The 24,064-nt window shown below is 41.6% G+C and overlaps 2 protein-coding genes across 4 annotated transcripts in view; one reads left to right on the top strand and one right to left on the bottom strand.

The window, feature by feature from the left end:
- ITGB3BP (integrin subunit beta 3 binding protein) overlaps positions 1–4,453 on the bottom strand; it is a 51,216-nt gene extending 46,763 nt beyond the window's left edge. The window contains exon 1 of the mRNA XM_056122260.1: positions 4,340–4,453. Coding sequence (XP_055978235.1) covers positions 4,340–4,344 — 5 coding nt within the window. The 5' untranslated portion in view covers positions 4,345–4,453. The remainder of the gene's footprint in view (positions 1–4,339) is intronic.
- Positions 4,454–4,752: 299 nt separating this feature from the next.
- Positions 4,753–24,064, top strand: part of EFCAB7 (EF-hand calcium binding domain 7) — a 48,103-nt gene continuing 28,791 nt past the window's right edge. Inside the window, exons 1-6 of one of the 3 annotated variants that reach the window (XM_056122256.1) lie at positions 4,753–4,971; positions 7,634–7,812; positions 14,797–15,008; positions 16,426–16,512; positions 17,053–17,248; positions 17,699–17,820. In XM_056122256.1, the coding sequence (XP_055978231.1) occupies positions 7,635–7,812; positions 14,797–15,008; positions 16,426–16,512; positions 17,053–17,248; positions 17,699–17,820 (795 nt within the window). In that variant the 5' untranslated portion in view covers positions 4,753–4,971; position 7,634. The remainder of the gene's footprint in view (positions 4,972–7,633; positions 7,813–14,796; positions 15,009–16,425; positions 16,513–17,052; positions 17,249–17,698; positions 17,821–24,064) is intronic. The other 2 variants (XM_056122258.1, XM_056122257.1) reach the window with 2 other exon arrangements.

The raw sequence follows: 24,064 nt of genomic DNA, 5'->3' as shown, positions 1-24,064 counted from the left end.
TTGTCTCAGGCAACTAGTCCCCATGAAGAAATCTGTCAAAATCCTGACCAACTACCATGCAACTCGGGTATTTTATATCAAAAACTTCCATGTCAAGAGATAACTATTAGTTGAAGAATTCTTCCAAAAATTAAGAAAAACAAATATTGATCCTAAGTAAATGCACGGAGTTAAGATGTTCCTATGGTCAAATAAAAGAAGAAATGCCCTAAGATGATTACTCAGTGGGTATTCTATAATAAACATTAATATTCATTAATATTCTTTCTGCCAGAAGCCTAAATACGTGCATATCTAGCACAGCGGTAGGGCGTTTGCCTTACAAGCGGCCAACATGGCCGACCCACGTTCGATTCCTCCGCCCCTCTCGGAGAGCCCGGCAAGCTACCGAGAGTATTCGATATGCCAGACACAGTAACAACAAAGTCTCCAATGGAGACGTTACTGGGCCCGCTCGAGCAAATCGACGATCAACGGGAGGGCCTTTACCTTTACCTTATCAATATCATACATAAATGGATCTAAGTCTAGGGGACAGGGAAATAGGGGGTTAGAGCGCAAGCTTTGCATGCAGAAGGCCCAAATTCAATCCCTGGCACTGCATATGGTCCCGTGAGCATGAAGAAGGGAGTAGCCCTTGAGATGTGGCCACAGAAGTTTCCACTGAAGGGCCAGAGAGATACTACAGTGTGCAGGGTGCTTGCCTTGCATGTGGTTGACCTGGGTTCAATCCCCGCACCTTAAATAGTACCCCAAGTCCGAGCACTGCCAGGTATGGCTCCCCCAGAAAGAAAAAAAAAAACAAGAAAAAGAAGTTTCTATTAAAAGGATTCAAATAGTTCCATTAGTATTAAGTATGGCAAATGAGTGATACTTTACGTACTTTTTGTTTGTTTGTTTTTTGCTTTTTGTGTCACACCCAGCAATGCACAGGGGTTACTCCTGTCTCTTCATTCAGGAACTACTCCTGGAGGTGCTTGGGGGACCATATGGGATGCTGGGAATCAAACCCGGGTCAGCCGTGTGCAAGGCAAACACCCTACCCGCTGTACTATCACTCCAGCCCCAATACTTTTTAGTATGTATTGCTTTACAATACACAAATTTAACAGATGGCGGCCCTACTCTTGCAAAAAACATGTTGGAAAAAAGTGTAAAAAACATGCAAAAACAAGTTCAACATGCAAAAACATGTTGAAGAAGTTTTTCCCTAACTCTGTCCGGAGACTGCACTAAGGACCTTAGAGCACGTGTGCATTTCCTCTCTGTGATTCAGTAAAAAGCATGCAAAAGTAAGATATCACTTATGTTTATGATTGTTCATTGTATGTACCTAACATTCCTAGAACCTATTTATTGTGAAACGGAAAGTTTATTCCTTTGAGCACCTTTCTTTAATTTCCCTCATGCATGACAACCTGTTCTATTGTTCCCATGAGTTTGTGTATTTTGAATTCCATATAAAAGTGGTATCAGAATAGATGTCTGTCAGACTTATTTCACTTGAGAAATCAAATATGTTTAACACTCTGTTGTGGTTAACTACAACTTTAAACATATTTCCAAACTACATTTTTTGTTTGTGGGCCACACCCAATGACACTCAGGAGTTACTCCTGGCTCTGTACTTAGGAATTACTCCCGGTAGTGCTCAGATCATACTGGATGCCAGGGATTGACCCCAGGTTGGATGCATGCAAGGCAAGCACTCTACCTGCTTTAAAATCTCCGGCCTCTCCCAGACTATCTATTTTTCACTCGCTCTCCCTACCTTCTATATCTCTGGTGTCTCACTTACACTTTTATGTCATATGTACTTTATTATAACTTTAATTTTTCTACTTGTCTCTTTTAAAAGTCTTCAAGTTTGCTTTGTGATTTATCCACTACTTTTACTATACAATTATCTTTTCTAGTGTTTTTCTCCTTCTTCAGGTATTTTTTATTAGCAGTCATTTCTTTCAGGTTTAAGTAAGTATGTTTTTGAACATTTCTTGAAAAAAAGTGGTTAGTAGGTAATGAACTCCTTAAGCATTTGCTTATCCTTGTTTTTCTTTGGGGGCCACATGCGGCGATGCTCAGGGGTTACTCCTGGCTCTGCTTGGCCAAGTGAGGGGAAGAAGGATGAAGCTCTCAGCAGGGCTCACCCAAAGTTTTTAGGCATCTAGAGGTCTCTAACATGGCATCCAGAGCCTTGTGCTGCAAAATTAGTGCCCTACTGCTGAATACACCCCGAGAATGGACCCCACAGAATTACTGGCATAGACAGTTTTCTTCAACAAGAATACTAGACCAAGCTTATAACCTTAGTTCAATTTATAAATTGAATAAGACAAAATAAAATTAATTCCCACAGGAGGAGATGGATTTCCCTGGGTTAATTAGTATGACTTGAGCCATACTAGTTAGGAAGGAAAACTGAGCAAGTGAAAGCAGGTAGCTTTGTAAAGGAAAAGATGTAAGAGAACATCGGCAGACAGGGATCTGATGATGGTCCTGGTGTTGCTATATCAATATTATCTCACTCCTTCCTCCCCAACACATTTTTTTACCGGTCTTTGAAATTTCTATAGGGTAGCAATAAGATGTCAGAAATCCAGAGTTCAGTGATTCCCCACCACTAAGCAGTTCCTAATGTAACTGTCTAAGATGCCTTGCTTAAGAGTTGGGATTCAGGGGGCTGGAGCGATAGCACAGCAGGTAGGGCATTTGCCTTGCACAAGGCCTACCCAAATTCGATTCCCAGCATCCCATATGGTCCCCTGAGCACCGCCAGGAGTAATTCCTGAGTGCATGAGCCAGAAGTAACCCCTGTGCATCGCTGGGTGTGACCCAAAAAGAAAAAAAAAAGAGTTGGGATTCAGTGCCAGCCATCTTGCCAGTAGCGAAAATGGTTCAGCATCACATTTCTAGGAATTACTCCTGGTGGTGCTCAGGGGACCATATAAAATACTGGGAATTGAACCCAGGTCAGCTGTGTGCAAGGCAAATGCCCTACCTGCTGTGCTATTGCTCCAGTCCCCCAACATCACATTTTTAAAAGAACATGATACCACTGAATCTTCACAGTCTGACCTGGACTGTGAACTCTGAGGCCTTCTTGGGATGAGGGTAGGTAGACTCCCCTTTCTGCCTGAAGGCACAGCAGCCCACAGCCATACCTGACATCTGTCAACACAGAAAGGGCACAGCCTCAAATCTACTCTAAAAAAAAAAAGACAATCAACTGAATCTTCCCAGATGATCTCAGTCTAAGGACTGTAAACTATAGGGGTATTCTTGGAATGGGGGCGGGCCAAATCTCCCCACCCACTATGGAAAAACCCAGCAGCTCCGACCCCTGACCCGGCCACCTGGCTGGTAGAGAAGCATCCCTGCCTGAAGACATAGCAGACCACAGCCATACCTGAGACTTTCTGACATAGAAACAGTTCCACTCAACTGAACCTCACCAAACTGCCAAACTGTTCTAGACCTACAGCAGTCCACACGGTGGCTTATGACCCCTCAAAACTTCATAGTATTGTAAGCCCGGTAGGATCATAGCAAATCTGATTAAAGAATTGCACAGAAGACCACCAAGCTGAAGGAGACTACACAGTAACACAGAAGGCTCAACCAGCGCTAAACAGCACAGTAGACCCTCTGACAATGACTTTAGTAACATCAGTGTGAAACACAGCAATCACCACAAATGGACTCTTACTGATCTAAGATCTGATCATCACATTTGTCTTTGTGTTGCAACAAACAAGAAGTAAATGTATCTGCACCTACAAGGGTGCACGCAGGGGTGGTGGGTGGGAAACTGGGGACATTGGCAGAGGGAAGGTGACACCGCTGGTGGGATTGGTGTTGGAATATTTAATGCCTGAAACAACTGCAGTATGAGCAATTTGGTAAATCAAGTGTCATTATAAAAAAAATTTTTTAGGAGCTGGAATTCGGGTCTCGAGAGACCCACCACTCCACAGTGCTTCCACATTAGCATGATCTCGCCTTCCTAAGGAAGGCACTACAAAATTTCATCACATGACAAAGCGCCTTCCCATCTCCTTTGATCCACTCTCAGCACATCAATCCAGTTTTGCACCTACTGTCAGCATCGCTCACAAAGCCCCTACCCCACCTCCATCCACCAGAGTGAGAAATTAAGTGGCCCAGGACTAGGGGCTGAGTCCTGATGTCAAAGTCACACCGGTGGGTTGCAGGTACCAAGCATCGCAATAGTTCAAAGAGGAGACAGGCTTATTATATTCAACAAAAAAGGAGACTGGGTGACAAAATAGGCTCCCAGAGGGGCCCAAGCACCGACGATAGCTGGGGAGGAGAGACTTACGGCATTTTGAGGCCCAAGAGAGCACACCCAGTTGCCGGCGAAGACCCGCAGAGCAAGATGCTCCGAAAACAGAGATACTTGCTAGGAAAAACGCGGAAATCCGAAAAGCGCGGGCAGCGCTGTGCTACACTCTACGCGGCCCGCCGGAAACAAAGTCCACGCAACCTGGAGCCGAGGGGCTGCGGGCAAAGGAAAGGTGTGGAAGCGGGATCCACGCCCAGGGACGCATTCAGCCTCCCTTGGGGGAGACCCAGGACCATCACACACAAACCTAGCCGAAAAAAAACAGCCTGATGACAACCAAGAGGAGCAACCGAGCGCCTCGTCGGCTCTGGCTCGACGCGCTCAACATTTCTGGCCGGACTGTTTGGGCCGGTGCTCCACTCGGACTTCCGGGGATGGAGAGGCGCGGTTGCCATGGTGATGGATGCGGGGCCCGGGGCTGTCGGGCGGCGGTGAGCTGGACCGCCGGCTCCCTGGGGCAGAACTGGTCGCGCCGCCGGGTCCAGGAGCTGGAATTAGGTAGCAAACCGCTGAGTGCGGGGTCCCCTCGCCCCCTGACTCATCTCCTCCCGCCTGATTGTTCGCCTCCGCTGCCAGGCCGCCCGCCGTCCGGGCTGCACCAGTAAACGGTACCTGTCGGGGCGGGTGTCCGAGGGTGCTCGCCGGAGGATGCTCGCCCGCAGCGGCGCGCGCCTCTCCCGGGGACCCGCGGTGCCCGCACAGCGCGGTTTCCGCCTGGCCACCTAGAAGCCCGAGGCACTGGCTCACTCACAGTTTATCTTTCTTGCTACTGTGTAGCTGGTTATTTATGGAGCCGTTCACCCCCTCGTACTCTCCCCACCGCTGTCTTGGTGTAGGGCTGGAGTTTTAAATGAAGATTTCCCCCCTGCATCTCGCCACCCCCCGCCAGCCTGGAGCCTGGGGAGTTGGGGGGCGTGCAATTATATTCTTAATTTATGGTGCGGTTGTTGTCTTGATCTCCGAAAGGGAAGGAATTGAATTTTGCAATATTTCTGCAAGAGGCGGGTGGGGTATCTATTTTTATCTGTTTTGCATAAAGCCATTTGAGGACCATCCTTTAAAAAAAATGCACATTTGAAAATTACTTGTTGCAAAACGAGCCTTCTGGTTCCCTGATCAGGACCAGTTTTCTTGCGCGTGTGTGAGGATGTGCGTGCAAGCCGAGGGGTTGGAAGTTCGGGGGCTTAATTGCAGCGATTCCAATTTGCAGGAAGCAGACTGTGACTCCGTGTCCCCGTGGGGTCCTTCAAAGTCGGTGTAATAGGAAAGTGTCAGGCAGGCGGCCCGTGTCTTATAAATAGGGCACTTGGCCCGTGCTAAGTGATGAGGATCTTTCCTTCCCCGGTGTCGAAGACTCTATAATGCAAGGAGGTGCGAGTGATTTAGGCCATCAGAGCAAGTCGCCAGGGAGTCCTGGTCTTGGTGAACTTGAAACACTCCATTCGTTGACTGGGGGTGTATTTTAGAAGTCCAAGCAGAGTGAAATAATGTCGGAGGCTTTTTGCCCCAGCACGATTTAGGGACTTAACCTCGCTGTCATTCAAGAGCCTTCACACTCCCTTAAGAAGGGAGAAATGTACTGAAATATGCCGTGTTTGGCTCCTGACTTACACCGGGTGGCATAGTGACATCTCTGTCACCCCCCCAAACCAGACAAGCAGTACCTAGTCTGTGCATGTAGGATGCCGTCAGGTAGTTTGGCCGTTCTTGAAAGCATTTTTGAGCAGAGGTGCTAGGTCATCCAAAATACTAATCCTAGCAACTGCCTAGCGGAGAGAGCTCATGATAATTTCCAGAAGTAGGATTTTTAAAAGTAAAGCCATTGGGCCTGAGGGATAGAACAGTGGGTAAGGCACTTGCCTTGCACAAGAGCGACCTGGGTTGGATCCTTGAGCACTGCCGGAAGTAATTCCTGAGTGCATGAGTGCGGAGCCAGGAGTAAGCCCTGAGCACAGCTGGGTATGCACCCTTCCCCCCAAATCCTGCCATTGAAAATGAGGGACTTTGGGGGCTGGAGTGATAGTACAGCAGGTAGGGTGTTTGCCTTGCACGCGACCGACCTGGGTTCAATTTCCTGTATCCCATATGGTCCCCCGAGCACCGCCAGGAGTAATTCCTGAGTGCATGAGCCAGGAGTAACCCCTGAGGGATGCTGGGTGTGACCAAAAAAGCAAAAAAAAAAAAAATGAGGGATTTCCTTCAGGATATGGCAGTGGTATGACCTTGTGGATTGTGGCTGGATGGGGCATGCTCATTGCCAGGCAGGTTCTAGGTAAACCCACACTTCTCTGTTGCCTCCCTGCAGCTGCTCACTGGCTATGTGCCAGGCACTGTGCTGTAGTTTTCAACTTCATTGGTGTTAGTTTATATAATCCTGAAACAACTCAACCAGGTGGATCAACTGTCCTCACTTTAATTTTTATTTATTTTTGTTGTTGTTTTGGGGTCATACCTGGCTGAGATCAAGGCTTGCTCCTGGCTCTGAGCTCAGTTATCACTCCAGGCAGCGTTGAAGGGACTGTGAGTATTTGGTATTCGGTGCTGGGGATGGAACTCAGGGGAGCTGCATGCAAGTCTTACCAACTGAGTTGGTTTTCCAGCCCCTTATTTTGAAAGAGTAGCACAATAGCACCGTCCTCCCGTTGTTCATCAATTTGCTTGAGCAGGCACCAGTAACATCTCACAACAAATTGTGAGACTTGTTGTTACTTTTTTCTGGTATATTGAATATGTCATGGGTAGCTTGCCAGGCTTTTCCGTGCGGGCAAGTTGAAAGAGTAAGTGCAAAATTTTCTGGGGTCCTGGGATATACGGCAGGTAGGGCATTTGCTTTGAATACAGCCTGTCCGAGTTGGTATCCCTGGCACCCCTTATGGTCCCCCAAGCCCCGCTGGAATGATTCCTGACTGCAGAGCCAGAGTAAGCCCTGAGTGCCTCAGGATATGGCCCAAAAACCAACAACAAAAAAGAGTGTGACATTTTTCTTGCCCTGTGATTCTTTTATTATATCTTGTTTTGATTTTCTTTTTTTTGGCTCAATCTCATATATCATATATGTGTGTGTATATATATATATAATTTTATCTGCCTAAGGCATGCTAACACAACCATGTGCATATTATAATATTCAGCTTTTTGTCCCATCTATAAACACTTTGCTGTCTTGACCACCACCTTCCACCTCCTCCCCCACTCCTTTTGAAACCCAAATAAACATTTGTATTTTAAGGGATTACCATCACTAAAACAAATTTTCTATTTTTTTAATAGAATGGCCATCAATCCAGGAAGCGATACATCTTTCTCCAGCCAGAAAACAGAAACTGCTCGAACCAAAAAATGCCCACCCACTGAAGAGGAGATATTTTACAAGAATTGTAGAGCTGCCTACTTAACTGTTTTCAAAAGCAGTTTAGAAAACATTGTTTCTAAAGATCAACTTTCTTTAGGTAAATTTTTTTATTTAAGTATTATGCCTTATTTGCTGAAAATTAATAAACCAGAAAAACTGGAATTAGAATTACATTGTAAATCATCCCACTACCTTAGTAAAGTTTGAACAAAGAAACATTAAGCTATTGTGCCACTGTATTCTTAAGGAACTCCAAAACTTATCTTTCAGTATTTGCTTAGACTATATTAATGTTTTTAAAGGTTCCATCAACTTTTTTTTTTTTGCTTTTTGGGTCACACCTGGCGATGCACGGGGGTTACTCCTGGCTCTGCACTCAGGAGTTACTCCTGGGGGTGCTCAGGGGACCATATGGAATGCTGGGAATAGAACCCGGGTCGGCCACGCGCAAGGCAAACGCCCTATCCGCTGTGCTATTGTTCCAGTCCCTCCATCAACTATTTACCTTAAATTTTGTTTTTGGTTTTGGTTTTGGGTGGTGCTGGGATTAATACCCAGTGGTGCTCAGGGATCAATTCTGATGTAGTGCTGGGAATCTAACCCAGGTTGGCTGCATGCAAGGTAAGCATTCTATCCACTGCACTATTTCCATAGCCTCTAAAATACTTTTTAAATTCTCATTTTGGTAACTTAGGATTTATAACAATAGATTAAAATACTTTGGACATCTGTGCTCACAAGTCTTAAATTGACTTATGCTGAGGGAAATGTACATAATAAATAACAATAGACTGAATGTGGGGGTGATAGCCTTTTTTTTTATCTGCTGCATTATTATATATTGACTTTCACTACTTATAAAAATCCCCCAAATCCCCCAAACAGTTTGGCTTTGCCAAAATATATCAAAGACTTGGACGTCTGTTGCCTTGAGAGAGTGATAAACAGGGTGTCTGCTTGCACTGAACACTTGAGTCGGCTTCATCCAGGCTAATAACTGAGTACAGAAATTGAACTATTTTGATAATATTAGAAGCATATTTCTTAAAAATCTGGTGGTTTGGGCTGGAGCGATAGCACAGCAGGTAGGGCGTTTGCCTTGCATGCAGCCAACCCAGGTTCGAATCCCAGCATCCCATATGGTCCCCTGAGCACCGCCAGGAGTGATTCCTGAGTGCAGAGCCAGGAGTAACCCCTGAGCATCTCCGGGCGTGACCCAAAAAGCAAAAAAACAAAAAATCTGGTGGTTTGAGAGGTGGTACAGCTGATAGGATGTTTGCCTTGGACACTGTTGCACAGGTCAGTCATTGGCACCATAAATGGTTCCTTAAGCACCCCCAAGTGTGACCTCTGAGAACCACCAGTTGTGGTCACAAAACAAACCCAAACACCTGATCTGTTTTTGCTACAGTGTTTTAGATTTGAATACAATGATCTATTTTAGAAAATTCTTTTTGCGGAATATGATAATCAAAAAAGCTTAAAACATTTTTTAAATTATAAACTGTAACTTTAGTTTGTTTTCTTTTATTCTTTTTGAAAATAGATCAAGATCACAAATCTACTAAATTTAAAAAATTAATCTGACTTCTGCTACTATGGCATTTAGTTTGTGACCCAATGAATATGTACCAATAAGGTATTATTGGTCTCTTCAGTGTTATATACACTTTTGGTTTTGTGGTGGAATAATCTTTGTAACATTATAGCTAATTTCAGCTTTAAAGTAAAAAAAAAGAAAGGGAATAATGTGAACTGGTGATGTCTTTTTCTTCCAGCTCTGTTATTGATCTGTGTTCATCTGAGTAGGCATATGATCATATTTAGACATTCTATTTCAGGACTAAATAGACCAATACTGGAACTAGAACTATAGAATTCGGTTTTCCCTCCCAATTTATAAATAATATAGGTACTAGTAGGTCAAAGATTGTAGTCATCCCTAGCAAAAGATTAGTATCTTGGTGTCAACATTTAAGTAAACATAGCTACGTAATGTCATCAGATTTAATAACGGGGCCTGGGCTGGAGAGAAGTGCAGGGGGTTAAGGCTTTTTCCTTGTACATGCCCAACCCAGTTCCATCCCTTGCACCATGTATTTTCCCCCAAGTCAGGAGTGATCCTGAGCACAGAACCAGGAGTAAGCCCTGAGCACAGCCAGGTCCCCTAAACCAAATAAAACCAAAATATGGGTTCCAACTAATTCTAAAACTAGAAGGCAAAGTTAAGTTAGTTATTGAATTAAACCAATTTCTTAGATATAAAAATGTCTATATACTGAGTCCATATTATACATAATTGATTTTATTCTGAGAAGGTTATTCTGTAATGTTCAAGTTTTAAAGATCCTCTGTTATAAAGGATAATAACAAGTGTGTGCTGAGCTGCTGCTGTGGGTCATAGTTCCACACTGATTCCACAGAGCTGGGCAGAAAAACGCCCTTTATTTCATGTGGACTTTACAGTTTAGAGTGATTGAGGGGCCTTCAAAGTCTAATTGGTGGCTGTGCGGCCTCTCCCTGGGATTCTCACCCAGCTGGGCAGGTGGTTCAATACTTGGGCCCAAGTTTTGATGTTTCTCTGGGCCTGCAGTGCCAGGCACCGCCTCTTGGTACCCAAGAGCCTCCTGTAACGCAGGAGTCTGTGTGTGCCAGGAGTCACGTGGGTTGGGTGCATGCATCCTAACCCCTATTTTATCTCCCTCATTCTAATGAACTTTCAACTTCAAAAATCACAATTTTTAAAGTTCCTATTTGTATTACAAACTTTTATTTTAGGGATTTGGGGTTACACCTGTAGTGTTCAGGGGTACTCCTGACTCTGTACTCAGGAGTTGCTCCTGGCAGTGTCCTGGGGACCATGTGGTGCTGGGGATAGCACCCAGTCCTCCAGCATGTAAAGCCTGAGCTCAGCCCCCTGAGCCATGTCCCAGGGCTCTGTATAATGAGCATTTAAAGGGTTATGGTTGGCTGGAGATGGAATCCTAAAACACATGTACCTTTTTCTTGTGTCTCTTGAGAAGTAGATTGAGGAAATGCCCATTTATATATTAGGCAGAATATTTTCTTATTTTTATTCATGGGACCACATGATATTAGGTCTTCTTGCTTATCTTCAGAATAAACTTGTGAAAACAGAGAATTTTTTCCCCACTGCTACGAACTTCCACAAAGCTTTTCTGGGAAATGGCAAACACTACAGTTTTTGTTAGCTCTGAAAATCATGTCGATTGCCTTCTTGATTTTGTGCCAAATTTTGTTGTCTGTGTATCATGTACTGGAAAAATCTTGAAGATGGGAGAATTAGCTTTAGTATTTGTATTTTTAATATATCAATAACCATGAATCAGGACTTCACTTAATCACTTAAAATTCTCTTTAAATTATAAAAGTTCTTAGGAACCAAGAAGATTGAATCTCTGGAACAAAACAAACAAACCCTGCTTTATGCTTGATTTGTAAATGTCTGGATTTAGTATCCTGAACTATGAGAATATTGTCTTAGTTAAATTGTTTCATACGTATTAGTCCTTATTGTATTTAACTATGAAACCCAAAGATTATTCTTTTTTGTGCTGGTTGACTGTGCATAGTTCTTATGAAATATCACCTCAGTGGTTAGAGGTACCCAAGCTAAGGTGTTGAATTTTTCAGGTAAGGGATTGTGAATGGCAGTAGGGCTGATGCGTGTGTTTTAGATATGCCGCATCACTGCAGCACCACCCCCACCTTAGCATGCCAGTATTCCTCCACTGCTATCCCATGGTCCCTTTCCTGGGTCCTCCCGGCCCAGTTGGTATGTCAGGGTTGTTTTCATTGCTCATTGTCTATTATCTTATTTTCTCCAAAATAAAGTTTTATAATACAAGTTTGTAGTACAATTTAAGACAGTTACACCTTTTAATTTTTGGTTCATTCCTACCTTATTTGTTGGCTGCGTGCAAGGCAGACGCCCTACCCGCTGTGCTATCGCTCCAGCTTATGGGCTGGAGCGATAGCACAGCAGGTAGGGCGTTCGCCTTACAAGCGGCCAACATGGCCGACCCGAGTTCGATTCCTCTGCCCCTCTCGGAGAGCCCGGCCAGCTACCGAGAGTATTCGATATGCCAGACACAGTAACAACAAAGTCTCCAATGGAGACGTTACTGGGCCCGCTCGAGCAAATCGACGATCAACGGGAGGGCCTTTACCTTTACCTTTACCTCCTACCTTATAGCTTAAGAAAGTTATTTATTTATTTATTTATTTATTTGCTTTTTTTGGGTCACACCCAGCGATGCACAGGGATTACTCCTGGTCCATGCACACAGGAATTACTCCTGGCCGTGCTTGGGGGACCATATGGGATGCTGGGAATCAAACCCGGGTCAGGCATGTGCAAGGCAAACGCCCTACCCACTGTGCTATAACTCCAGCCCCGAAAGTTATTTTTTTTTTAAAAAAAAAAAAGAGAGAAGAAAGAAAAAGAAAATGATCACTGGTTTATTTTTATTTATTTATTTCTCATTTTGGGGGCCACACCTGGCTATACTCAGGGATTACTCCTTGCTCTGTGTTCAGGAATTACCCCTGACAATGCTTGGGGAACTGTATGTTATGTTATGTTATGTTATGTTATGTTATGTTATGTTATGAACCCCAGTTGGCCATGTGTAAGGCAAGTGCCTACCTGCTGTACTATCAGTCCAGCCCCAGCACTGGCTCATTTTAGTGATAACTTTTGAAATGCACATGTAGGCCAAAGAGATAGTATGGAGGTAAGGCACCTGCCTTACATGCAGCTGACTCTGGTGTGATCTCCCAGCACTGCACATGGTCCTTAAGCACCATCAGGAGATCCCTGAGCACAGAGCTAGTGATAGTCTCTGAGCACTGCTAGGTAGGGCCCCAAACTCCAAAATAAATCAAGGCAGGTAATTGTTTATCTCTAAATTACCAAGTGTTTGTTCAACACTACTTTCTAAGTTATTTTGTATAACTGTAAAAAGTATCTACAGTTGTTTAAAACTATATTTTAGATTAATGTGATATCACTGTATCACTATATCACTGTCATCCCGTTGTCAATTTACTCGAGCGGGCGCCAGTAACATCTCTATTCGTCCCAGCCCTGAGATTTTAGCAGCCTCTCCTTACATGTCTTTCCCAACGATTGGAGGCTCTTTCAGGGCCAGGGTAATGAGACCCGTTATAGTTACTGGTTTTGGCACATCGAATATGACACAGATAGCTTGCCAGGCTCTGCCCATGCAGGCGGGATACTCTCGGTAGCTTTCCGGGAACTCCGAGAGGCATAAATAAAAAATATATATATATATATTTTTTTCTCTATGATCTGTTGCCTACTGTGTGAACTCCATTAAACATGGTGCGGTAATTATTGACAATGGGCAGGAAGTGTTCCAAAGCGGCTGCGTGGTCCGGAAAGTGACCTGGAGCATGGCAGCAGTTGGGTAGTGGAGGTCGGCTGCCAGGGATGGGTCCCTTGGGGCGGGGAGGGTTCTCACTTGCCCTCCTCTGGGGTGCTGCGAGTGGAAAGAGCCTGGCACGGAGTCCGGTGGCATGGTTATGGGGCCTCCTTTTATACTCCCATCTGGGACAGGCACATGTGATATATGCATATAATATTGGAACAGGGAGATAGCTCCAAGGGCTGGAGCACTTACCTGGCATGAGTGAGGACTCAAGTTCAGTGGTGGCACCGTCTGGTCCCTGAGCACCGCTGTCTATGACATTGCGAGCTGCCACTACTGTTGGGCCCCAGCAGTGCTCATCCAAGCCTTGCCCCTTCCTGCTGGGAGGAGGGCAGGTGATTTTTGCCAGAAGTCACTCTGGATTCTCTGTTTGCACTTGGTAGCCCCCGTCCCGCACCAAACAAAGCATTCTCGTACTTTACTGTCTTTCATAGATAAACCCTCCCACACTGAACAAAGCATCCTCATACCTTACTGTCTTTTATATATAAAAAGGCATTTAAACATGGGAATGTCTTCTGAAGAGCTAGCTATAGATGTACTTTTTAATGTTCTGGTTACAAAATCCCAAGTAATTTGCCATCTCTCTATTCTTCTGTCAAAGTACATTAACATGCATGATTTTTGGAAGGGTCCTGACCAAAAGTACTTTTTTTTTTTTGGTTTTTGGGTGTTTTCTTAAAAGATCACACCCAGTGGTGCTCAGGGGCTACTTACTCCTTGTTCTGTTCTCAGGGGTCACTTGCTACAGTGCCCAAGAGACCTGGGATTGAACCTGGGCTTCCCATTCAATTCCTTCCACCTTTGTAAATACTTTCTGTGGATATATTTGACATTTAAAGCTTAGATTAATGTCCTTGAAACTGTAACACATAATGCTGAACACATTAGATGCTATGCCATGTTGACAGTAGTAGTCTCAAACTAATGATTTTTCTCATTTTATTAGGATAGTTGTTGTGTCATCAAAAGTAATAATGCTTTTTGTGGTTGTTCTTACATCCTCAAAACAAATGGATGATTACTTTTTTTTTTTGCCCCAGCAGCTCTTACTTATCAAATTAGACATTACAAGTTAATTAAACTGTATAGTTTAAAAAACCAACCTATCAGAATACGAAGAAAAATCTTAATTCTTAGCGCCAATAAATAAGACATCTTTAGGGTGTATGTGTGTGCCATTGAGGGTCAAACATACTGTAGATTGCAAACATCAAAGGTACTGTCACTGTCCTCCCGTTGTTCATTGATTTGCTCAAGCGGGCCCAGTAACGTCTCCATCGTGAGACTTGTTGTTACTGTGTTTTGCATATCGACGTCACGGGTATCTTGCCAGGCCTTGCAGTGCGGGCGAGATACTCTCAGTAACTTGCCAGGCTCTCCGAGAGAGGTGGAGGAATCAAACTTGGGTCGGCCATGTTGGCTGCTTGCAAGACAAACGCCCTACCCACTCTGCTATTGCTCCAGCCCATCAAAGGTACTATATTGGTAATATGAAGACACTATATTGATGTGTACATGTGTTTAATATAGTCAAAGAAAAATGCACTTAACTATGATCCCAGCTATAGCAATAACATCTGATTAAGCTATGTTTTACTGGGCAGCTCTTCAGTACGCAGGAAGGAACCCATCCCAGAAGACCATCAATAAGTACTGGACCCCTCAAACTGCCAAACTGAATTTTGATGATTTTTGTGTAATTTTAAGAAATGAAAAGCCTGTTTCAAAAGCAGAGCTGCTGAATTCATTTAAGCAACTTGATGTCACTGATGATGGCTTTATATCCCACGCTGATCTTTATAAATTCCTCACGAAGGTAAGACGTGTGAAACAATTCCATGGGATGCATATTTTGTGAAACCACGGGCAGTTGCTTTGGTCAAACATAACATTCATGGGCAGGTGGAATGAATCACATATATGTTGTCTATAAAGTACTTAAGGATCTTTCTCGATCAAAGATGTTTTGTTATTTTTTCCCCCTTGATAAGTCTTTATTTGTTTATTTTATTTTATTTTAATTTTTTATTAGTGAAACACCATGAGGTACAGTTGTAGACTTACAAACTTCTGTGCTTGGGTTTCAGTTATATAATGATCAAGCACCCATCCCTCCACCAGTGCCCACTTTCCACCCCCACCAATCCTAGTATCCCTCCCACCCCCCCATCCCCCATCCCACCCTTCCTCCGTGGCAGGGCACTCCCTTTTGTTCTCTCTCTCCTTTTGGGTGCTGTGGTTTGCAAAAGAGGCATTGGGTGGCAATCATGTTCAGTCTGTAGTCCACTTTCAGCATGCATCTCCCATCCTGGGCGGATCTTCCCCTTGATAAGTCTTTAATTTGAAGAGTATACTATTGCTATCAATTAGATTCATTGAAGTATGTGTTCATTGCTTGCCTCTTCAGCTTCTGTAGGTACAACTAAATATCCTTATGAGAAAGTAAAGTTGGTATTTATTTTACTGCTGACTGGCTCATTGGATCAAAGATGCTTTGTAAATAAAAGATAAAATTGAATCCAAATTGCAGTCCCCTTTTGCTCCCTTGTAATTTTTTTCTATACTTTCTTTTTGTAGTTTTATTAGGGAGGCCATGTGGTTTATAGTACTGTTAATGTTTATGGTTTTGATGTACAAAATTGCTGCATCTCCACCACCACCACATCCGAAGTGCCCAGACCCTCCTTATTTTACTTCTAGTCCTTTGCAGTCATTTCCTACCCAGAAACCTTGGCAAATCAGTGATCGGTTCATCTGTGACAAGTAAAAGAGAAACATCCAAATGGAACAATGTGCAAAAGCATCATTCTGAATATTCTGAATTTAATAGTAATTGTTATTGGATATCTCATATTGTTCTTGAAATTCAATAAAGTAAAAATTTTGCACATTTTTTACAAAATTTTTATGAAATTGTGAATTTTATATTCCTTTCATTCTTATAATACCCATTTTGAGATTTATAATGATACCATATTTTCAAACCTGTAGAAAAGATTAGGGTGACATTATTCTTTCCTTATGTGCAACTAAGTGTGACAGTTTTTTGTTTTAGAAATATCTATCTTTTTTAAGGGCCAGGGAGCCCCAAGAGCTGAGCGGATGCTTTGCATATAAGAGGCCCAGGGCCACATGGTCCCCTGAACACCTCCACAGGCACCAACCCCCGAGCACTACTAGGTGTACCCCCCGCCCCCGCCAAAAGTATATATCTTGACATCTTGTTTTTACAGAGAGGTGAGAGGATGACTCGAGAAGAAGTCAATGCCATAATAAGTTTAGATGATGTAAATGCTGATGGGAGATTTGACTACCTCAAGGTACATAAAGCCATATAAATTTACTTACTATGTTAGACTGACTGGGTTTTTAATTTTTTTTAAGGGGCACTTTTTAATATGACAGTGACATACTTAGATAACCATTGTAGTAGAAATTTCATCTCTTCAGTCTCATGGCTATAATCTAATGACTACATTAAAAATGAGATAACCACCTAAGTATGCATACTTACAGAGACAGAGACTCTCGTTAGACACAAGCCTTTTCCAGAGTGGAAGAATCATAAAAATTATTTAGAACAAACCCAAGTCTACACATCTTGTAAAAAGAGTCATAAATCATTTCTCTTAGTATAGCCTTTTATTTTCACTCACTATGACCTCCTTGTTGAATCATGGCTGCATTTCACCAGGTCACTTGAGGGTGGTCAGTCTGATTCCGGAAAAATGAGTACCCTAGTTCAGTAGGAAATATATTCCATCTATCAGTCAATCCTTTGCCTACTAATGTGCATTTGCCTTCTCCCAAATGCATGATTGAGCGTTTTACCCACTGGACTCCTTTTTTATTTCCTGTAGTTTTGTAAATTATATATGACAACCAATGAGCAATGTCTCAAAACTGCCTTAGAAAAACTGGAGGTTGACAGTAAACTGAGACGGCAACAGTTTGGAAGCCGCAAGGAAGGGTCCCCTGAAAGCCACCCATTGCCAGGACCCAAACCGTCACCTGGAATCATAAGAAAGACTGACCAGGAACCACCTTCAAATAAAGGTATTTGCTTTTGATATTAAGAATTCCTTGACCAAGAATGGTGGGTCATAGCCACATTCGTTTTTCCTTTCATCTTAGCTTATTGGTGATAAAACAAATGAGAATCCAACTTTTGTTAGCTACCATTTTAGACTCTCTTAGCTATAAAAATCTATTGAAATAAAATTTTATTGTGGAACTTGACTTGGCTATGCTCATTATATTTTATTAAAAGTAAAATTTCAGGCTAAAAGGTGACATATTGCAATAAGGAATCTTATTAGTAACCCATAAATTAGGGACCATTAAATCCTGATTAATATAAAGCTGCTGATTTTATTTCAATGGGAAGATCAAAGAGAAGGAAATTAATTCCTAGACTTTTTTTTTGCTACATTGTGCTTAGAAACAAACTTCCTATTGACAGTTTTAACTGTGAGACCAAGTAACTATTACTCCTAACTATTACAGGTGACACCAGGAATTCTTTATTGGAAACAACTGTAAAGTTCAAATCATCTGTTTCCTTCATAATTACCATGGGTGTAACGAGCAACCGAAATTCAAAATTAACTGAGCCAAACTCAATAAAGGTATAGTACTTTTACAGGAATAGTTTTTTTCTTCAAAGCTTTCAAGTTTATTAATAACTCTTCAGTGTTTGTGAGAGACAGTACATTTGTGAAGTAATTATTTGTGTTTTTTTCCTGTAGAGTATAGTATTTGTGCTATAACAAATTTTGCTAATAAATATGATGAATAAAAATATTGCTTAAAGGGCTTCATTTTGAAAGTGACTTTAGTTTTTTAACTTGAGTAGAGGATCTAATTATGTACTTTTCTGAGCAATTTTTTGGTTTTGTTTAACAAATTTTTTCGGTAGGTGTTTCTTATAAATAAATCATTCATTCAGTTATCAGTTCCTATGAAAGACCAACAACATCGCTTTCCTAAGTCAATATTTGTAGTGTTAATATTGATCTTCTTTCTTTGTGTTCCCTTTCTAGAATCAGCCTTTACTAGTTTTCTTTCAACAGAAAATAATAGCTACAAAAATATAAAACATTAACTGGAAACTGCTAGGATACATTAAAAATGTGTACCTAGAGACCGCTGTAAAAGGGGGAAAAATGGTTATGACCACATACTATAACTGCTGTTAGAAAACTGAACTGATCGTCCTCAAGAGCTACATTTTTGTTTCAAATAACAACTCTGTATTTGTTATTGAACTCTGAAGTCCCTTATATCTTTAAATTGCTAGGCAGTGACATTTGTTCTATATTAAAATTTTAAAACATTATCTCCAAGGAATTTGGTTCAGACTGTTTAGGAATCTATACACCCTAAGCAATTTGGTGTGCATGTCTAGCAATATTTAGTGTTCCAACAATATTATTTTCTACTGGTGGGACCTTTTTACATTTTGCAACTAAATTGATTGCTAATTGAAGATTAATTATTAAAATTATTATTAAACTATCAACACATTTACTAATAAGCAATTAGTAAATATTTAAATAAGTAAAACCCAATAAGTATGCCTTAATTGATCAAATATATAAATAAAAATATTTTATCTGGGATAGGTATAAAAATTATATTAAAATAATTTAAGACTTTTTCTGTGTCATGCTGTTATTAATTGAGCCTATAGCAATATAACTTTTTTTAAAAATTTATTTATTTATTGAATCACTGTGGGAAAAGTTACAAAGCTTTCAGGTTTAGGTCTCGGTCATGCAAATATCAAACACATTTCCCTTTACCGATACTTATTTTTCACCACGAAGAACCCCAATAAACCAACAAAGTCGCTTTCCTAAGTCAATAAAACCCCCCCCACCCCCTCCCAAATGCCTGTGGAGCAGATGAATTCCAGTTAACACTCTATCTACTTTGACTAGCTTCATTGTTTCGATAAAAATTGCACCATTATTATTAAGACTTTAACACCCCCCCCCCCAAATCAGCCATGCTGAAAAAGCGTTGTGAAATGATTTGCTTTCTACAGCTGGGTTCAAGAATTAAATGATGGTTTTGGATTTCTGCTATTTTACTTATTAACCCTGGAAGTATTTCTACTGAGAGTCAGATAATTAAGAGATTGGTTTCTCTGCTCTGGAGTCATGGCCGTGCCGGAGAGCCGCTCGTGGGGGGCAACTGGTGACCTCGGTAGGGCGTGAAGGGCGGGCCGGAACGCCCCCCGTCCTATGTATAACTTTTTAACTTAGTTCAGCTGAACAGATATTTACTAGAATGATAATACATGCCCTTTTTTGCTTACTGGCAAAAGGTGGATTAAAAAATTAAAAGGTTAGTTGTTGTTGTTGTTTTTTGCCACACCTGATGGTACTCAGGGCTTACTCCTGGTTCTGTGCTCAGGGATCACTTCTGGCAGGACTTGGGGAACCATATGAGGTGTCAGGGATTGAAGCCAGGTTGCCCATATGGAAGGCAAGCACCCTATGCACTGTGCTATCTCTTAGTTTCCACAAATTAAGAGAATTTATAATGGCTTCAGAAATAGCTCAAATGCTAGAGCACATGCCTAGAGATCTTGAGTTTATCGCCAACAACCTTGTGCCCTCCCATTCCCCCAACACAACTGGTGTGACCCTAGTGACCCCCAAAAGAGAAAGGTATTGTCCCTAGCACAGCGGTAGGGCGTTCGCCTTACAAGCGGCCAACATGGCCGACCCGAGTTCGATTCCTCCGCCCCTCTCGGAGAGCCCGGCAAGCTACCGAGAGTATTCGATATGCCAGACACAGTAACAACAAAGTCTCCAATGGAGACGTTACTGGGCCCGCTCGAGCAAATCGGCGATCAACGGGAGGGCCTTTGCTTTGCTTTTGCTTTGCTAACAGTATACCAAGGTAGTTTATCTTGGTATAAGTATAATAAGTATTTTACTTATTCATTCATATATTCAATGATATTTCTTTACTAGCAACTTTGTTAGGCAACCATTCTAGGTATTGATGAAATTCTTTGGACAGAAATATCTATGATTGAATCCTAGGTTTTTCAGCAACTGGTCTTTGGTGCTCTAGTCAACAGCCCTTCTGAGTCTCAGTTTCCTTATCTATGAAGTGGGAAATATTATATTTAGTATGTCTTGAAAGATTTAAGTGATCTAACATATATAAAACATTTAGCACAGTGCCAGAGACATAGAGTGACTTTAATAAATAATAACGTTGCGGACATTATTGTAGAACAAGAAATGACTTGCAGGTTTTTTTTTCTTTTTGGGTCACACCCGGCGATGCACAGGGGTTACTCCTGGCTCTGCACTCAGATTTACTCCTGGCAGTGCTCAGGGGACCATATGGGATGCTGGGAATCGAACCCAGTTCAGGCACGTGCAAGGCAAACGTCCTACCCGCTATACTATCATTCCAGCCCCGACTTTCAGTTTTTTTTTTTTTTTTGCTTTTTTGGGTCACACCTGGCGATGCACAGGGGTTACTCCTGGCTCTGCACTCAGATTTACTCCTGGCTATGCTCAGGGGACCACATGGGATGCTGGGAATCGAACCCAGTTCAGCCACGTGCAAGGCAAACGCCCTACCTGCTGTACTATGGTTCCAGCCCCGACTTTCAGTTTTTATGCAGGAACAATATGAGGGTTAGTTTCAAAGAAATTATTCTGCTTTACAAAGACCTCAAATTAGGGAGGTTTGATTAGGGAGGTCAAACTCCAGAGATCTGAAAGTCTGGCACAGTTCTCCAGATACAAAGTGCTGACCACGGGCGTGAGGGCCGCACTCCTGAGAACGGATGTCCCAGGCTGGCCCAACTGTCACGGTGACCGCCTGGTGAAAGAGCTGTGCTGGGGAGATGTTGTTAACTGGCTGTCTCCAAAAACCAAAAGACGACTTAGGTTTTTTACTAAGATTCCAGAACAGGAAATGGTGCTGGTATTAGTTAAGAGGCGGTCAGGGAAGAGGGACTCCACGAATTTAATAGTGAAAAGAAGATGACTACTGTCAGCTTTAAAGTTCTGTAACTTTCACATAAAATGAAATGTCATTCGGAAATGCTTCATATATTACTAATATTCCTCTCCTATTTCTGACCTTGATCTTTCCCACTATCGTGACCTTATACCTCTTAAGGGTGAACTGAAATCATTATTTTAAAAAAATCTGTGGGCCTTTTGTTATTCAACAGGAGTCCTTTGCATTTTATGCTATACTTACTTTTTAAATAAATTTTTATAAATTTATACATTTCTTAAATTTTGTATTAATGAGAAATAGTTGGTTATTAAGGAAGTTATAAAATTTGTCCTGAATGACACTAAATCATAAGTTACTGAGAGGACTGTTAATTTTCTTCAGACACTTGAAGTCTATTTAAAATAAGTTTGTGTATCTCAGTTTCATGTGGAATAGAGTAAGGAGTAAGGAACTAGGTCAGGGAATATGGGACTTTTCAGGAATTAGGAAATTATTACAAAGGTTTAAGGCTAAACCATATTTATAAATTACAAGTCCATCAAATTGGTAAAGAATAAGAATTTCAGGAGGAAAGTAAGGCCTTTGTAGGGATGTACACGTTATTTTCTACAGAGTATTCACAGGCACTGCGTCATTAGTGTGTTTTTAAACCTGAATATCAATTTGCTTAGGTTTTGTAACATGCAAGAAATGTCAGGAATTTTTGAGAAGGGACTAGCCTTAACTTTCTTGCAAGTCATGACTAGAATTAGAGAAGGCCCCAAGCCATAAGTTATAAATTCCAGAGAGAATTTTTTCCCTATATTTAGATTGTTAATTAGAATGTAATTACACATATATAATTACATAAATCATATGATTATGTTGTATGTATTTAGTCAGATATGTTATATATGTCAATACAAAGCATTAGAAAAATAAACACTTTTGGGAGGAAAGGGTCTCTGGAAGGGTGAGATCAAACCCATGTTGACCCCATGCAAGGTAAACTCCCTACCCTTTGTATAGTCTCTCTGGTCCCTCTACAGTTTGTGATCTTTAGTAACAAAAGCTCAGTAACTTTCTCTACCTAGTGATAATGAAGAGCAAATAGGTTTCCAGTAATATGGCATGTGATGTCTTTATAAAAAACAGAAGATAAATAAGATGTATTTGTTCTCTTGGGCTGGAGCGATAGCACAGCGGGTAGGGCGTCCGCCTTACAAGCGGCCAACATGGCCGACCCGAGTTCGATTCCTCCGCCCCTCTCGGAGAGCCCGGCAAGCTACCGAGAGTATTCGATATGCCAGACACAGTAACAACAAAGTCTCCAATAGAGACGTTACTGGGCCCGCTCGAGCAAATCGACGATCAATGGGAGGGCCTTTACCTTTACCTTACCTTTATTTATTCTCTTAAATCTCTGGCACATTTACTATTGAACAGTTCTACCTCACCTAAAACTTTGGTAATAATATAGAATTTGTATGTTGAAATATATTTACTGCAATGTTTCAGGAAAATTAATAGATAGAATTCTCAATTTTTTGAAAATTCTTACACATTTTTATTCTTTTATATATTGTATATGAAAACAAGAAAAATTTGTAAAGGACAGATACACTTTGTGCTTACACATTTTTGAATTTTCCTGAATTGGTAGAATATAGCACCATCTTATGCACTGTGTAAGAATTACAGCTCATGTTTTTTCTCTGCTTTATATTGTCAAAAAGTTATGTCAACATGGAACATCTTAATCTATGGCTCTAATTTTCTAATTCAATATTTCTTTATTTGTCTAATAATAAAACTCAATTTATAATCCTTTCAAATTTATTTAAATTATCAACCAATCTGTCAGTATTTTTTTTCTCTGTGAATTTGTAGTAACAGTTATGTTTAGGCCCTTAGAGAAAAAGCTCTCTGGGGTTGAAAGTCTGTTTTGAAGAAAGTATTAGATTGAATAAGCATAAAATGTTTCTTATCTAATAGATCTTGAGAATTTGAGTTCTTCCTTATTAACAATCTTCATATTCTAGTGATATTACTTAGTATTAAAAATACTGTGATTATTACAGCAAAGTAATATTAGTAATATTACTTAGTATTAAAAATACGATAGCACAGCCTTGTGCATAGTCATCCCAGCCGAGCTGGGTTCGATTCCTCCGCCCCTCTCAGAGAGCCCAACAAGCTACCAAGAGTATCATGCCCACACGGCAAAGCCTGGCAAGGTACCCATGAGGTATTCAATATGCCAAACACAGTAACAAGAAGTCTCAAAATGGAGACGTTACTGGGCCCACTCAAGCAAATCGATGAACAATAGGACAGTGTTTATTTGTTTGTTTGTTTGTGATTATTACATTGAAGTCTAGGTAATTTGAATTGTATGTAATAATGTGCCGTATGTATTCTGTTTTGTAATCGCTATTGTTCTGCAGTTCTACACCTTATTTATTCACCATGTGAGCTACTATGCAGATTATTGTTCAAGAAAAAAACTTAACAAATTCCGTTTTACTTATATCTTTCCTAGATTTGGAACTTCAGAAAGGCCATTAGTAAAAATTAAAAATTGAGGGGTAAGGAAGGGAGGGACTCAAGGTAATGTCAAGGTGCTTCTCTAGAGGGTCTGGGACACTTTGATGGTGGTGATGCCCAGTAACTGGCTACATCAACACCATACACATTAATGATAGCCAGGTCACCTAAGCCCTAATAATAAATTAAAATCAGACATGGGGAGGAGGCATAGCAGTTAGGACACGTGCAGGGCACAGGTTTGATTCCAGCACCACGGGGTCTTCCCCACCCTTCAGATGCAGCCTGAAGTGTCCCGCACTGCCAGGTGGCACGGTGTCCCTGGCACTGCAGGGCCCAAGTATC

The sequence above is a fragment of the Sorex fumeus genome, unplaced genomic scaffold (genome assembly GCF_029834395.1).
Source record: "Sorex fumeus unplaced genomic scaffold, SorFum_2.1 ptg000045l, whole genome shotgun sequence".
NCBI lineage: Eukaryota > Metazoa > Chordata > Mammalia > Eulipotyphla > Soricidae > Sorex > Sorex fumeus.
The sequence above is the reverse complement of the archived record's forward strand: the minus strand, read 5'-3'. Positions and strand labels throughout refer to the sequence as shown.